The 14,691-nt window shown below is 44.8% G+C and overlaps 1 protein-coding gene across 2 annotated transcripts in view; it reads right to left on the bottom strand.

Moving 5' to 3' along the window:
• LOC145418910 (uncharacterized) overlaps positions 1-11,956 on the bottom strand; it is a 17,430-nt gene extending 5,474 nt beyond the window's left edge. Inside the window, exons 1-4 of one of the 2 annotated variants that reach the window (XM_080287177.1) lie at positions 11,901-11,956; positions 4,599-4,777; positions 3,776-3,896; positions 920-1,005 (exon numbers count right to left, since the gene is read on the bottom strand). In XM_080287177.1, the coding sequence (XP_080143303.1) occupies positions 920-1,005; positions 3,776-3,896; positions 4,599-4,655 (264 nt within the window). In that variant the 5' untranslated portion in view covers positions 4,656-4,777; positions 11,901-11,956. Of the gene's footprint in view, positions 1-919; positions 1,006-3,775; positions 3,897-4,598; positions 4,778-11,386; positions 11,523-11,900 lie in introns of those variants that run through there. The other variant, XM_080287170.1, reaches the window with a different exon arrangement.
• Between the last annotated feature and the right edge of the window lie 2,735 nt (positions 11,957-14,691).

Genomic DNA, 14,691 nt, shown 5'->3' with positions numbered 1-14,691 from the left:
TGTCTCTCTCTCTCTCTCTCTCTTGCGAGGGGCACTGGCCTGACCTGCTGTGATGGGGGCATAAAGAGGCTATTCACAGGACTGGTCTTATCACAGAGAGAGAGAGAGAGAGAGAGAGAGAGAGAGAGAGAGAGAGAGAGAGGTGGCAATGAATATATGCTGGATCTCTCTCTCTCTCTCTCTCTCCTGTGCTTTATGTATCTTGAACTCCCAACAACTCTGCACACACAGACACACACAATCACCTCACTCACACGCACACACCATTGCTCACAAAATTTCCTCACCCACCTCACGCAAACCCTGCTCCCCTCTCAAGCATCCATACACACGCACTCAGTCAACTCCCTCACTCACTTTTAGAGGGTTTGTGTAATAAGACTGAAGGTCTAAGGGCCTGTTGAGAGGGAGGGAGAAAGAGGGAGAGGGAGGGAGAGAAAAGGAGGGAGAGGGAGAGAGAAAAGGAGGGGCGAAGGATGAGAGGGAGAAACATAGGACTAATTAAAAATATTGTTAAATAAACCGACAATAAATAGGTATGAAAATTGGTAAGTAGAGAGAGAGAGAGAGAGAGAGAGAGGTAAAGGGGCTGTATCAGAGTTCATGTCACCAGCTATGAGAGGCCACCTTGTCGGCTCCTCAGTAATAAGAGGACACTGGACTCCCTTTCATTTTATATTTTATACTCTCTCTCTCTCTCCCTCCCTCCCTCTCTCTCTCTCTCTCTCTCTCGTAATTTCACGCACAACGAACATCGCTTTATCGTTTTCCTACCCTCTTCTCTTTTCAGTTGTTCTCTGTATCTATGATTCTAGTTCACTGCCACTCAGCCCCTCACACACAGTCTCTCTCTCTCTCTCTCTCTCTCTCTCTCTCTCTCTCTCTCTCTCTCTCTCTCTCTCTCTCTCTCTCATCTTACCTTGGCGAGGGCGATGATATAGAAGATAGCGAAGAACACCTCAACAATCCCTTCTCCAATACCAATGTACACTCTGTACTCAAACACTGTAAGGAAATAGAAAAATGTATGTAGTGAGAATGAGGTCTATATCAGCCTGCATAATCATCATTATTATTGTTTTCGTTTTTTTTATCATCATCATCATCATGATCATTATCATATCATCGTTACTGTAATCTTATCTTTATACTATTACTGTACATTAGTTAGTAGGGGAAAATAGGATTAGGTATCTCAGAAAGAGAAATGGGAAAGCAGTACGTTAAGAGAATTTATTTTGATTATCATGACCCTATGCTCCAGTAATGCGAATGAGCTAGATAATATATATATATATATATATATATATATATATATATATATATATATATAAACAGAAACAGGAAATGGAAAACCACAAAAAAGAGAACTGTCATCAGCGCACCCAGTGAGCTGTGCCTTAATCCATCCAGCCATAAGAATTATAACACGAATGGCTGTTTAGAATATAAATGAAAATTTGGTCAAATTTAATCTGCGGTTTTTACTGTTTGTGTATGCAACAGAGTATTCTGTTTTTTTTTTAAACAGAAAATAAACAGCAATAGGAATTATGCTCCAGGACATCCACATTTCTACTCCGAGGCGAATTCAAAGAGATACTGTATACATAAAACTGACACGGATATTGACAGGAGCGAGAGATGAGGCCAAAAATTAGGAACAGAAGAGTCGCTCGGAATGGCAGTTAAGTTTCTTTAAACTGTTAGTCGACAGGTTCATGATCTGCTCCAACTAAGCAGATCTGGGGTATGGGAATCACCGACTGACTTACCGTTGGGTCCAAAGAACCAGCACATATGAGGTGCCTTGTGAATGTCAACCAACATGAAATTAAAGTGTTGCATGAAGTATGATGTAGACTTAAAAACTGCATGACTATTACTTTTCTTGGCATTTCTGTGTCTCATGTTTGCAAACTGAATGTCCCCCAACACCACCAACTAAACCTGATATGAAGAACCTGCAAACTCATGGTCCTTTGACAAGTAACAAGCTGCAGGTCGCCTCCGTATATACCTCAACTCGCCAGGGACCAATCAGCAGGACAGATGTCACCACCACGATGCTCACCGGGTTACTCTTAATAAATAATGTACTCTGCTGTTTGCTTAACTAGAGTATGACCTAGACTGCGTAAAAATATCAAAAACACCACAACTGTTCTTCGTATCTTTCATTTCTCTGAGAATTCGATGTGATATCTTGTTATCCAGTCGGAATGGTTAAGTATTCAGATTTATGTATATTCTTTTTTATGGATTGGAATAAGCGGAATGGTGGTGTGCTACGATTTAATGTCGAAACAAAACAGAAAATAACAATTCATATCCAAGTGCACAGTTCCTGGTTCCTGCTTCGTATGTAGCCTCAATTCTCAGATTACTTGATGGTGAGATTCAATGTATGTTTTGAGTCGAGTACAAAGAGTGGTCTGGCCTCCTCTATTCAGTTGCTACGTAAGGTTCTGCTGGGGTGAGAGGGACAGGGATAGAGGGTGAGATGGGAGAGGAAGAGTAAAAGAGTTTGGTGGGATAGTGGGTGCGGTAGGAGAGGCTGGGAAAGAGGTTGGGATGATGGGATAGAGATAAAACGTGGGGTGGAATAAATGGTGGGGTGGAGACAGTGAGAGAAGCAGGGATTAGTCGGTAAGGTGGAATGGTTAGGGACTCTGGGTAAGACGGAAGCAATAGGCACAGAGGTTGGTGTAGGAAAGTAGGAGAACGGAGACAATGAGAGAAGTAGGAGTAGCTCGTAGGGTGAGAAAGTAGGTGGGATGGGACACTGGGAGAGGCAGGGATAGTGGGTGTGGTGGGAGAGGTAGGAACAGTGAAATGGGTAAGACGGGAGAGAGGGTGGAGTAGGAAGGGGCAAGGGTCGGCATTTTACAGCTTATACTTTTATCTTCCTTCCAGGGATCACGGTCGACTGGGGCCTTTCAGGTTATGCAAGGGGGTGGGTGAGGCTCTTAATGCACCGCGACCCTCGATGTATAAAACCGTGGATGTATAAGACCCTGCCCAGCCCCTTTTTATGATGCATATTGAATAGCGCCATCATGCTATGCCAATTAGAGGAGAATGGAACCCGACACTTGTCCAAAACCAGGCCAGTGTAATAACATGTTTTATGCATTTTTTCGGTGTTAATTTTCTGGTATAAAAAGAGAGGTGCATTAAATCTTCTACTTTGCACTCAGAACAGTTTTGACAGATCACTAAGAGGCCTGAGAAAGGAGTGAAGAAGAGGAAAAGAAGTGAGGAAGAAGATGATTGATGGAAGGGAGAAGAGTGAGGATGAAGGAAGGAGTGAGGGAAGGGAGAAGGAGTGAGGATGAAAGAAGGAATGCGAGATGGGAGAAGGAGGTGGAGAGGGAGAGACAGCGTGAGAGCATTAAGAGTTGTGGGAGGCTATAAATGTGAGAGTGAGGGTTAAATTGTTGAGCCAAATGTATGAGGGCGGTAGGATGAAGGTTGGGAGGCTGTAGATGCAGATCTGAATCTGGTGCAACAAAGCATGAAAGTGGAAGAACTCTCAACACCAGATCCAGTAAAATGGGTCACACTGTGCTGGGATATGTGGCCAGGGGCAAAGAAAAAAAAAGCGGGGGAATAATGATAAGGTGATAAAAGACAATTAAAGAAGGACGAGGGTAACAGGAAGAGATGGATGATGATGCCTGCACAAAACTGTCTAGAGAATTGAGACAAGGAAAAAAGAGTGATGAAGATAAGGTGAGGATGAACAAAAGAGATCGAGGGATTGTGTACTTACTCTGGTCGAAGATGTAGATTTTGTTGTGGCAGAGGTCGACGGGCATGGTAAGGGGGCAGAGGTAGAAGGTGTGCATGATCAGCTTGTATGTGTAAAAGCCAGTTGTGCATAGGCCGTGGAGCTGCAGGAGAGAGAGTTTTTATACATTTTTCAATTTATTTCTTATGCAACTTTATTATATGCCCAGTGCCCATCATTTTCTTGGAACTGTAAATTTTGCAAAGCCGTATAAAAGGTCCAGGAATCGAACCTTTGAAGACTGACACTATCTTACATACTGATAGAATAAGACACATGATTAAGTAGTTATAGTTTGACAAAAAATAAAACTCACAAATGCATATAAGCGAATCTACTTGCGAAATTAGGCTGCGTTATGTTTGATTAAGCTAGTCGACTCAGTTAAGAAGAGGAAAAAGAAATGGAAATAAAGACTTTTTAAAGATTAAGTTAGGTAAGGACAAGAGAAATATATTGGTTAAGTTAGTATAAGGATCTATGGTTTTGTTGAAGTAGGTAGTGGAGAAGAGAGGGGGTGACACATGGTTATAGAGTCAGTTACGAGGTTAGGTTAGGTCAGATTGGCTTGGGTTAGGTAAGGGCAGTTCAGGGTGAGAGAGAGAGAGAGAGAGAGAGAGAGAGAGAGAGAGAGAGAGAGAGAGAATTAGAAAGGAATGAGAGACGAGGGAGAGACGAGGGAGGAAGTGAGAGACGGAAACAAGAAAGGAAGAATGAAATAGCAGGACAGAATAAAATGAAAAACTATAAAATTAAAAGAATTTTTATATGTTAAAGGAAAAAAACACCAATTAATTCAACTCACAATATCCAGTACGGCCAGCGCAATGCCGCTCAAAATCACGCCTCGCAGGGAACACATGGTGACGGTCGTTCTGGTGCCTCTCCTGTTATATATGCTTGTCCTCTTGGCTCCTCTTGATACCTGTCCCTTATCCTCTTCTTCCTTTCCTCTCTCGTCTTCGCCTCAGTCGTTAGTGGTTTCTGGAATGGCAAGGGAAAATGATTGAATGAAGTCTCTCTCTCTCTCTCTCTCTCTCTCTCTCTCTCTCTCTCTCTCATAACAAATAAACATCATGACTGGACTAAAAAAAGTGTTCAAGCTTCAGCATAAAGAAATCCACCACCTTACTCCCATAGAAAAACACAATCCCTCCCACAACTACCACCATACCTGCCACAACTACCACCATCCCTACCACAACTACCATCATCCCTACCACAACTACCACCATCCCTACCACAACTACCACCATCCCTACCACAACTACCACCATCCCTACCACAACTACCACCATCCCTACCACAACTACCACCATCCCTACCACAACTACGACCACAATGGAACCTCCAACTGGCCACCAACCGAGCCTTTGTAATGCCTTTCCTTCAGTCTCCCATTGCCTCATTTTCACTCATTATTCTCTCTCTCTCTCTCTCTCTCTCTCTCTCTCTCTCTCTCTCTCTCTCTCTCTCTCAAGACCAGTCCTGATTAACCCCTATTGTGGTCCAGCTTAAAGAAAAGATAAAAAAAAAAAGAAAATAGAAGGGGAAGGGGTACCTGTCAGAATTGGTCACACTTAGGCCAATCAAACTCAAAGGGAATTCTTCTTTATATATAGCCAATCCCAGGAAGTGTGCTGGGCTGTGTCGCAATGGGGGTGTGAGCGTAAAGGAGAGAATGGGAACACAATGGGGAAGGGGAAAAAAAGGGTGAGATGGGTGTGGAATCATATACACAGACTCAGACGTATACAGTCTCATGTCTACACACAGAAAAAGATACACACACAAAAGAGGGAAAAGAATGGAGAATAAGGTATATAAACACACACACACACACACACACACACACACACACACACACACACACACACACACACACACACACAGGAAAAGAACTGATATTAATAAAGAACATAAACACACACGACAGAGAGGAAGGAAAAGACGTGTTGGAATATTTGTGTGGAAAACACACACACACACACACACACACACACACACACACACACACACACACACACACACACACACACACACACACACACACACGAAGAAAATGGGAACTGTGAGAAACTGAAGGGGATACCTACATAAAGAACAGCAATGATGAAGAGAGAAGAGATGGCAAAGATAGGAACACAAAGAAAGAGGAATACTGGGCGATAAGGAATAAGGGACTAGAGATGGAAGTAAAGGAATCACCACATTACTGAAAAGGTTAAATTTCTCGACAAACACACAGATAAAGCAAGTAATAAGCCTGTTTTTTGTGTCAAGGTTTTCAGAGACTAAGGGAATCGTGTAAAGGTAGAAGGAATGAAAAGGATAAATCTGTCCTAGGCCAAATGGATAAGTAGCACCTCAGACAGAGCGAAGGTCATCCTCTCAGACAGTCAACCCAGTGTGATGGAAGATAGAGGTGAATGGGAGAGAGAGTATGTATGAATGGTGAATGGTGCTTGTCATGTTGGTAATGATGGTGGTGGTACTTGTGTGCGATGGTAGTGGTGATGGGATTGGTGGTACTGATGGCGTTATTGATGGTGATGGTGGGAGTGGTGATGTGACTGGTGATAATGTTAGCCGTAGTGTTGGTATTGGTAATGGGATTGGTAGTAATGTTGATGGTATTGGGTGTAGTGATGGTGGTGGTGATAAGTTTGGTGGTAATGGTGCTGGCATTGGTGGTAGTGGTACTTCTGGTAATAGTGGTGGCATTGGTATTTTTAAATGGTGATCATCTTCGTGGTACCGGCAGTAACGGCGATGATACAGACAGTGAGCTCAGTGTGGTGGTGGCCAAAGGGTAATTCACTGAGGTGGCAGTGAATGGAACGGACCGCATGAATGGGGAGAAGCCCTTGTGGTATTGGTAACAGTGGTGGTAGTAGTACTGGCACTGTAATGGTGGTGGTGCTTGTGGTGTAGGTAACGATGGTGGTAGTGGGTGAGATGTATTGGGTGTGATAGGGGTAATATTTAAAGTGAAAAGTGAATTATGATGGAAGTTTTTTTGACGATCTTGTGAGTGGGTGGTGACTATGATAATCTTAAAGTGGTGGCAGTGATGAAGATGGTCGTGGGGGTGATGAAGACGGCGCCAGAGGTGGAGAGTGGAGGCAATGGAGGTCGTATCCCACGCTCACCATCCACACCCTTTATATTCGAGGTTAAAATATGACCAGACTGACCAGTGTGTTCCATTTATCCAGACAGAGGATATTTTCAGCTCTAGTAAAACGCTTGTGGACTATGGGGATGAAATCTTGAACAGTCTATCTAATTATCTCCAGCATTTTCTCCATTAAATAAACACAAGCAACCTTCCAATCTACTATTAGATGTAAAAATCACCCATCCACTCATTCATCCAAAATCCACACTATCCATCCACATTTCCAATTACCAACCATCCAGCCAAAGTGTTCCGGATAAGGCACACTCAAGCAACCATCCAACCCTTGAATCAGTTAAAAAAAAAAAAAAAATCCACTCATCCATCCTGCCAGAGTCACTTTAAACATCCATTCTTTCCTCCAATTACCAATCATCCAACCAACATACTTCAGATAAGGCACACTCAAGCAACCATCCGGACTCCGAATCACCCATCCAACAATCAACCATCCACTCATCCATCCAGATAGAGTCCACTTTAACAAGGCAAAGAGCGAGGCGAGGAAGGCCCGCATGGTAAACCAACACCGTCATTTCACCTAAGTTTAGTGCTAATCTTCCCAGGCAGTTGTGGTGGAGCGGGAGATGGAGGAGGTGAAGGAAGGAGAGAGGGAGAGAAAAGTGGAAGGGAGGTGAGGAAAGTTTTGTAGACCAGGGAGATGGGAAAGGAGAGGGAGGAGGGAAAGGAGAGGGAGGAGGGAAAGGAGAGCGGAAGAGAGACGAGAAAAATGGCCAAGATGAAAGGGAGGAGAGTGAGAAATAAGGAAGAAAAAATGGTACTTAGACAGGGAAGAAAGCAGTAGTGGAAAGTGGCATCAGCAAGAAGAAACATAAGAAAAAAAAAATTGAAGGGCAGTTGAAAAGAGGAGAGAAGAGAGGAGAGAAGAAGTAGATGGTAAAGTTGAAGAGAGAAGGCAGAGAAAAGGAGGAAGAGGAGAGAGAGAAAAGGAGGAAAAAGGGAGGGAAAGAAAAGTGGAATAAACCCAGAGAAAGGTGAGAAAAAAGAAAAAAAAATACAAGGGCCAGGAACAGTAACCCGAGAAACCCCAATAAAGAATGTGAGAGGTCGGAGTGACATTACAAATAGCTTGTTAGGGAGCCAGATGGAGAGAGAGAGAGAGAGAGAGAGAGAGAGAGAGAGAGAGAGAAAGAGAGAGAAGGCTAAGGAGAATGAAAAGAATGCAGTAGAGATGGGAACAAAGGAGACGTGTTGACAACGAGGGAGAGAGAGAGAGAGAGAGAGAGAGCGAGAGAGAGAGGGAGGGGAGAGGATGTGTATGGGAACGTCCTCGGGGTGTGAGTGGGGGTGACATATTATTGCGTAAACATTTCTATAGGCCAGAAACTGGATGGGGGGGGTATGGGGTGTAAGGGGGTGGCGGTGGACAAGGGGTGGTTATGTAAGGGTGAAAGGAGGGTAATGGGGAGAGAGAGAGAGAGAGAGAGAGAGAGAGAGAGACTATGACAAAGCACGTGAACTCAGTGAACAGAAGAAAGAGAAAGAGGCCAAGAAAAAACTGGCAACAAAAATTTCCACAATATCACTAACCAGGGAAGCAAAAAGAAAATAAATAAATAAATAAATAAATAAATAAATGAAAATAAAGAAACCGAAAAAAAAAAAATGAGAAAAGATGAATGATGAAGAAGGTTGGACAGAATAGAGAAGGGATGGAAGACGATTGGAGACAAGGGAGAGAAGAAATGAAAGAAGGTTTAATAGAAGGGAGAATCGAGTAAACAAACTGTGAGAGAAGGGAGATGTGATGAAAGAGTGTGGAAGAGAAGAAAAAAAAAAAGGCTGAAAAAGAGGAAGAGAAGATAAAAGCTATGAAAGAAGATGAGAAATAAGGAAGAAGAGACGAAACTAAACTAGGTGGAAGAGATAAGAGAAATGGTGAAAGAAGTTGACAGTGAAGATAAGAGGCGATGAACGACTGAGAAAGAAGAGGAAGACGATCAAAGAAGCTGAGAAAATAAGAAAAACGAAGAAAGAATGTGAGAAAAGAGAGAAAATCCATTAAAAAAAAGAGTAAATTTAAAACACGTGAAAGAAGAAAGAAGCAACGATAGAATGTGAGAAAGAAGAGAGCAGAAGAATGAAGGTGAGAAAGAGGAGAGAACAAGAGGTAAAAGAAAAAGTGCTACAACAAGAAAGGAAGAAAGTTGTTTAAAAAAGGAGGACAACGGGAAATAATAACACAAAAGGAAATGACTCTTGGGGATGACAATGAATCACCAGGAATGTAAAAACCGATTCATATGATCTGTGAAAGAGAGAGAGAGAGAGAGAGAGAGAGAGAGAGAGAGAGAGAGAGAGAGAGGAGAAGAAAAAGAAAGGAAGAAAGAGACGAGACGCTGAAGGAAGCAATATTACAGGAAGAGAAATGAACAAAGACGGACAAGAACAAGGACTGAAATGACGGAAGGCTTCAACAGACAAAGACACAAAAGGAAGGTGAAGAAAAACTAACGAATAACGAGAGACAAAAATAGGTTTACAAGAGGGAAGGACACAAAGGGAGAGGAAACAAAGGAACAAAAACAAAGGAACACCAAAGACACAGAAGGAAGGGGAAGAAAAAGGGGACTAGTAACGAGAGATCAAAATAGGAAGAAGAGGAAATGCCTTCACCCTCTGCCAGCCTTCCTGCACCCCTGAGAAATCCATGTCCCCAATATCCGGAGAAGGGGGAAGGGGATCATGTTGCAATCAGACCCAGAGGATAGTGGTAGGGGGCAGGAGGACTGGTGGGGGGCATGAGAAAGAGATGGGGTAGAGGAGGGGGGTCATAGGAGGGACTGGGGTCGAATGAGGGCAAGAAGAAAGGAATTGGATACAGAGGATGGAGAAATATGGAGTCTGGTGGAGATCATGGTATTCAATAAGAAAGAGTGAGAGGGAAGAGGGGAGAAATGGTAGATAGGGAAGAAGTGGCAGGGTAGGGGATAGGAATGGGATTTCAGGTGAGAAAGTGGGTTGTGAAAGGGGCTAATGGAAACAAAGGATAGAAGAAAGAGCAGGGGAGAAGGGGAGTGGGAGGGTTTGGGTAGAGGAAGATGAGAAAGGGAGGGCAGTGGGGAGGGTGGGATGGGAGAGGAGGGGGGAGAAATGAGAGGGCCGGAGATGGGAGAGGACTGGGAGGAGAGGAGTCAGACGAGAGTGGCTGGAGGCAGGGAAAAGGATTGGGGAAAATGGAAGGAAAATCTGGGTTAGCTGTCAATCAGAAAACAAAGAAAAGTGTAGATTAGAAACTTCCGGACCTTCGTACTCTTTTAGCTTTTGGACTTCATCTCTTTACCTACGAAGAAAGCAACACATTACTGTACTATTCAGCTCATATAACAAAGGAACCCAAGGCTGAAACGGTAGTGTGTGTGTGTGTGTGTGTGTGTGTGTGTGTGTGTGGAGGTGCAGCTGACCCGACAAGACACCTCTGAAGTAGAGTGCTAATACAACACTAAAACACACTACACACACACACACACACACACACACACACACACACACACACACACACAGCTCGTACACCCAGTCACCCCAGTAATTCACCTCAACAGCAACACACTCGCCACAACACATCAGTAAGCAAACAAGCACCTTGTATTCAGCAGTTTCTTAACACTCTCTCAAGGCCCACCACACCACGGCAAAGATGCATGAGAACCACACCCTAAGACGCACATCAGTACAAAACATCACCACACATCAACAACACAATATCATAACTCATCACTACATATCATCACTTCGCATTAAAGCCACTCACACACACACACACACACACACACACACACACACACACACACACACACACACACACACACAAATCCGTCGCGCCTACCACTCCACAGCCACTTTTCATTGCATAAAACATTAATTTCGCTACACACATCCCTGCAGAACCACCGACCACCACCACCACCACCACACAACACATAACTACACATCATCATACATTATGAAAATCTCAGCATTCAACGTAAAATCCGCCAACACATCCATTCCACACTGAACATCACTCACCACACATGAGAGTTCACCTCACATCACAGGTTCATTCACTACACATCAACAAGGCACATCATATCGCTTTACATCAGCACTTATCATCGATGCCGGACTCTACAAGCACATTCCACCAGCACAAACTAGCTTTAAATATTCAGCCCTGAACGCAACACATCACCGCATAACATGATATCGCACATTATATCAACACTTATCGTCACACGTCAACATTCTAGGCACAATTCACTAGCAAAAAAAAAAAAAAAAAAATCCACAGATTCGCCCTACAACACAACATACCAGCAGAGCACAACGTATCACTTCACATCAATTCTTAGAATCGATGTACAGTTCGACAAAAACAAAACAAAACAAAAAAACACTACCACGCAACACACCCCAGCAGCACGGTGGATAAACACTAGTCTGGGATCGCTTCACTGTTTTCATTTAAATCACCGTTTCCCCTTAAGTGTTCCTCTCAAGTTTCTTTTCCTTGGCGCTGTTTAGGTCGTGGGTCCTCTCGACTTCATCCACTTCAAGGCCCTTCTCACAGTACAGGGGATTCACTGACAACTTCACGTGGTGCTGGTAGGGTGGGGAGGTGGTGGGTGGGTTGGGAGGGAGGGTGGAGGGAGGGGCTGGGAGGGAGAAAGAAAGAGGGAAAGGAGAGGGAGAGCGAAAAAAAATTGAGAGGGAGGGAAAGCATAAAGGTTAATGCAGGAGGGATATGAAACAGGAAGGGAGTAAAAAAAAAAAGATGATGATGACAAGGGAAGAAGCGAGAAAGAGGAAGGCTGAAGAACAAGGATAAAAAGAATAATTACATCAAGAGGGAAAGTCAAGGAGAGTAAGAGGGATAGACCTAAAATGAAGATTGATAAGAGGAGTGTGATTGGCTGTTTCACTTACACTCAGCTGAGGGACCACCTTGCAATCGTGGTGTTGACGGCAGGAGTGCAGGGACTGGACTGTTGCTCGCCTCACAATCGCACACCCTTTTACCCGACCCCTCTGCCGCGCTAGGTGACTCATCCCGACTGTTCCCCCTCTTCACCTTCCTCCCTACCCTCTCTCCCTCTGCCTCCCCTATCGTCCCCTGCGTCCCCTCCTCCCTCACCCCTGCCTCATTCTTCCTTTTCACTACACTCCCTGTTTCCCTTTCCACCTTTTTGCCCATTCTGTCTCTTCCCTACCTTCATCACATATCCCATCTCCCTCGTTCCTATCTCTTCTCTCCCTTTTCTTACCCTCTCCCTCCTTCACCATCCATCTCACCTCTACCCTTCCTGGCCTACCCATCCTACCTACCTCCCTCTTACCTCTTCTTTCCCTCCTGCCACACCCCTCCCTGCCTCTCCTCACCCCTCCCGTCTCTCTCCCCGGGTCACATACGCTGAAGTCCCCCCCTGCGTCAAGGTGTGAAGATTCTTGTTAGTGACGTCATGCTACCCCGACTATTCTTGTCTCTCATTATCCCCAGCATCCTTTGTTAGCGGCCTCTCTTTGTTTTGCCATTGTTAGCTCGTACCATTACTATCATTATTTATCTGCACTATATTCTACCATTATTTACCCACATCGTTCTTTGCTTATCATTAACGTACAATATTTTCTATCATCAGTTGTCCACACTTTCTTCTACCATCATTTACCCACACCATTCTTTATTTATCAGAGCTATGCCTTTGATTTTCATTATATACAGTCTCTCTATCATTCTGTATCTATGTCTTTCTCTATCACTATCTGTCAAAGCTATCTTCTACTCAAAACATCTTCTACCATCATATATCGACACCATTCCCTAACATTGTTTACCCACACCATTCACTACCATCATTTGCCCAAACCATCACCCATCGCTGTTGGCTATGACCATCCTCTGTCATCGGCTGCCCACATTATCTCCCATTATTAATTACCAACAATATTCGATATCGTTATTGCCATCCACTACCACCCTCAACCATAATAAATCCACACCTTTGCCCATGTAATTTTCCATCCACAAATTTTCCTGCATCATTCTCTGTAATCCTCTACCCACAATGTCTCCGCCACCATTTACATACACCATCATCTGCAATTGCTAGGCCAGTTCACGTGGCAAGTTGAATCATAATCAGGATCCTTGTATTGGTGAGGTGTCATTTCCATCCGATGCAACAACAGGAAGATTCTCATGTGTCTTCCTAGAGTGACGCAGTGGGTGGTAGTTGGGATGGGTGGGGCGGGGCAGGATTGGAAGGGGAGGGGAGGGTTGGGTAGGGGCAGGAACCGGCTCGACGGAGGAGGAGAGGAGCTAGGTTGTTGGGATGTGAAGGATTGCTGGATAGAGCAAAGGAGATGAGTGAGTTGGTTAGGTAGGTAGGTGGCGTGGGATGGAAGAGCTGGGTAGGGAGGAACAAGCTAAACAAGATCAGCAGAGAAGAGGAGGGATAGGCCGACTAGACAGTGGAGGGAAAGGGTGTAAGGGGCAGGGGAGGGCTCAACAGGGCAGCAAGGGGCGTGGGAGAGTGGAAACGGTAAGACGGAAGGAGGAACGAAGGGTTGGGCAGGGTTGGAAAGGCCAGGAAAGGGATAGGTGGTCTGGACAGGTGAAGGAAGGGTGGAGGAGAGTTGGGAGAGTGCATGGTAGGAAGGGGAGGGTTGGCTTGGACTAGGCTGGGTAGAGGAGAGTTGGCTAGTTTAGGGAGGGGAGGGGAGAGAGGGGGAGAGAGGATCTGGGCAAGTCGGGGGGGGGGGGGAAGTAGGGTAGGACTGTGCAGACTGGTGAGTTGAGGGGGGAGCTGGGTGTACTGGACATGGGGGGGGGAGGGCAGGGCAGGGCAGGGCAGGGCAGGGCAGGGCAGTGGTGAGCGGGACAGGGGTAAGAGGGGAGGGACAAGAGTGTGAGGGGAGCGGGGTATCGGGTACAGGTATGAGTTGCGCTGCATTAACAGGAACTCGGCCTCTCAGTTACCTGGAACTGGACGCGGTATTCCCCGGAGTTTGACGAGATTGTTCCCAATTTATTATAGCCATTTTTGGTGGCGGGGAGATTCTGGGAAGGGCGATCGGAAGTTCTGTTATGACTATTAATTGACTTTTTATCATTCCAGGAGGGGGTGAGACTTCCTAGTGTGGAGGAAGTCGGTTTGTCAGTTAGGGATCAGGTGGGTTACTGATGAGAACAGTTCTTTTATTCATGGATTTAGCATTTTAACATCAGATGATTTTACTAAGCTCGGGAGAGACACCAGTGGCCAAATGTGTTAAAAGCTGTATATAGACTCAAAAACCATACACAAACAAACAAACACAAGCAAACAAACAAACACGTTCACACCCATCCACCCACCCACCTACTCAACCCTTCCACCACACACACACACACACACACACACACACACACAAGTTCAACCGACAAACTCTGCATACTTGTCTCTCTCCTTCCTGAAAGCAATGGGGAATTTTCAGGGTAGTTTACCTTCTTCCCTTTGACACTTATGGCTCTGCTCGTTAATCTCAAGTAATTGCTCTTCTTTTTTCATCACTATCATGCACATACTCCCCCCCCCCTCTCTCTCTCCCTCTCTCTTTCTGTCTCCGTTTCTCCACTCAGCCAAGATTCCTCAGTTTCCCCAAGCCCTTTTCTTACCCACACTGCATGCTACATCTTAGACGCAAATCGTTTTCCTGTATGCCAGGAGTATCATGC

This window comes from Coenobita brevimanus, chromosome 14 (genome assembly GCF_032717465.1).
Source record: "Coenobita brevimanus isolate Jiangsu-jjx chromosome 14, ASM3271746v2, whole genome shotgun sequence".
NCBI classification, from domain to species: domain Eukaryota; kingdom Metazoa; phylum Arthropoda; class Malacostraca; order Decapoda; family Coenobitidae; genus Coenobita; species Coenobita brevimanus.
Note: the sequence above shows the minus strand (reverse complement) of the source record. Positions and strands in the feature narration are given on the sequence as shown.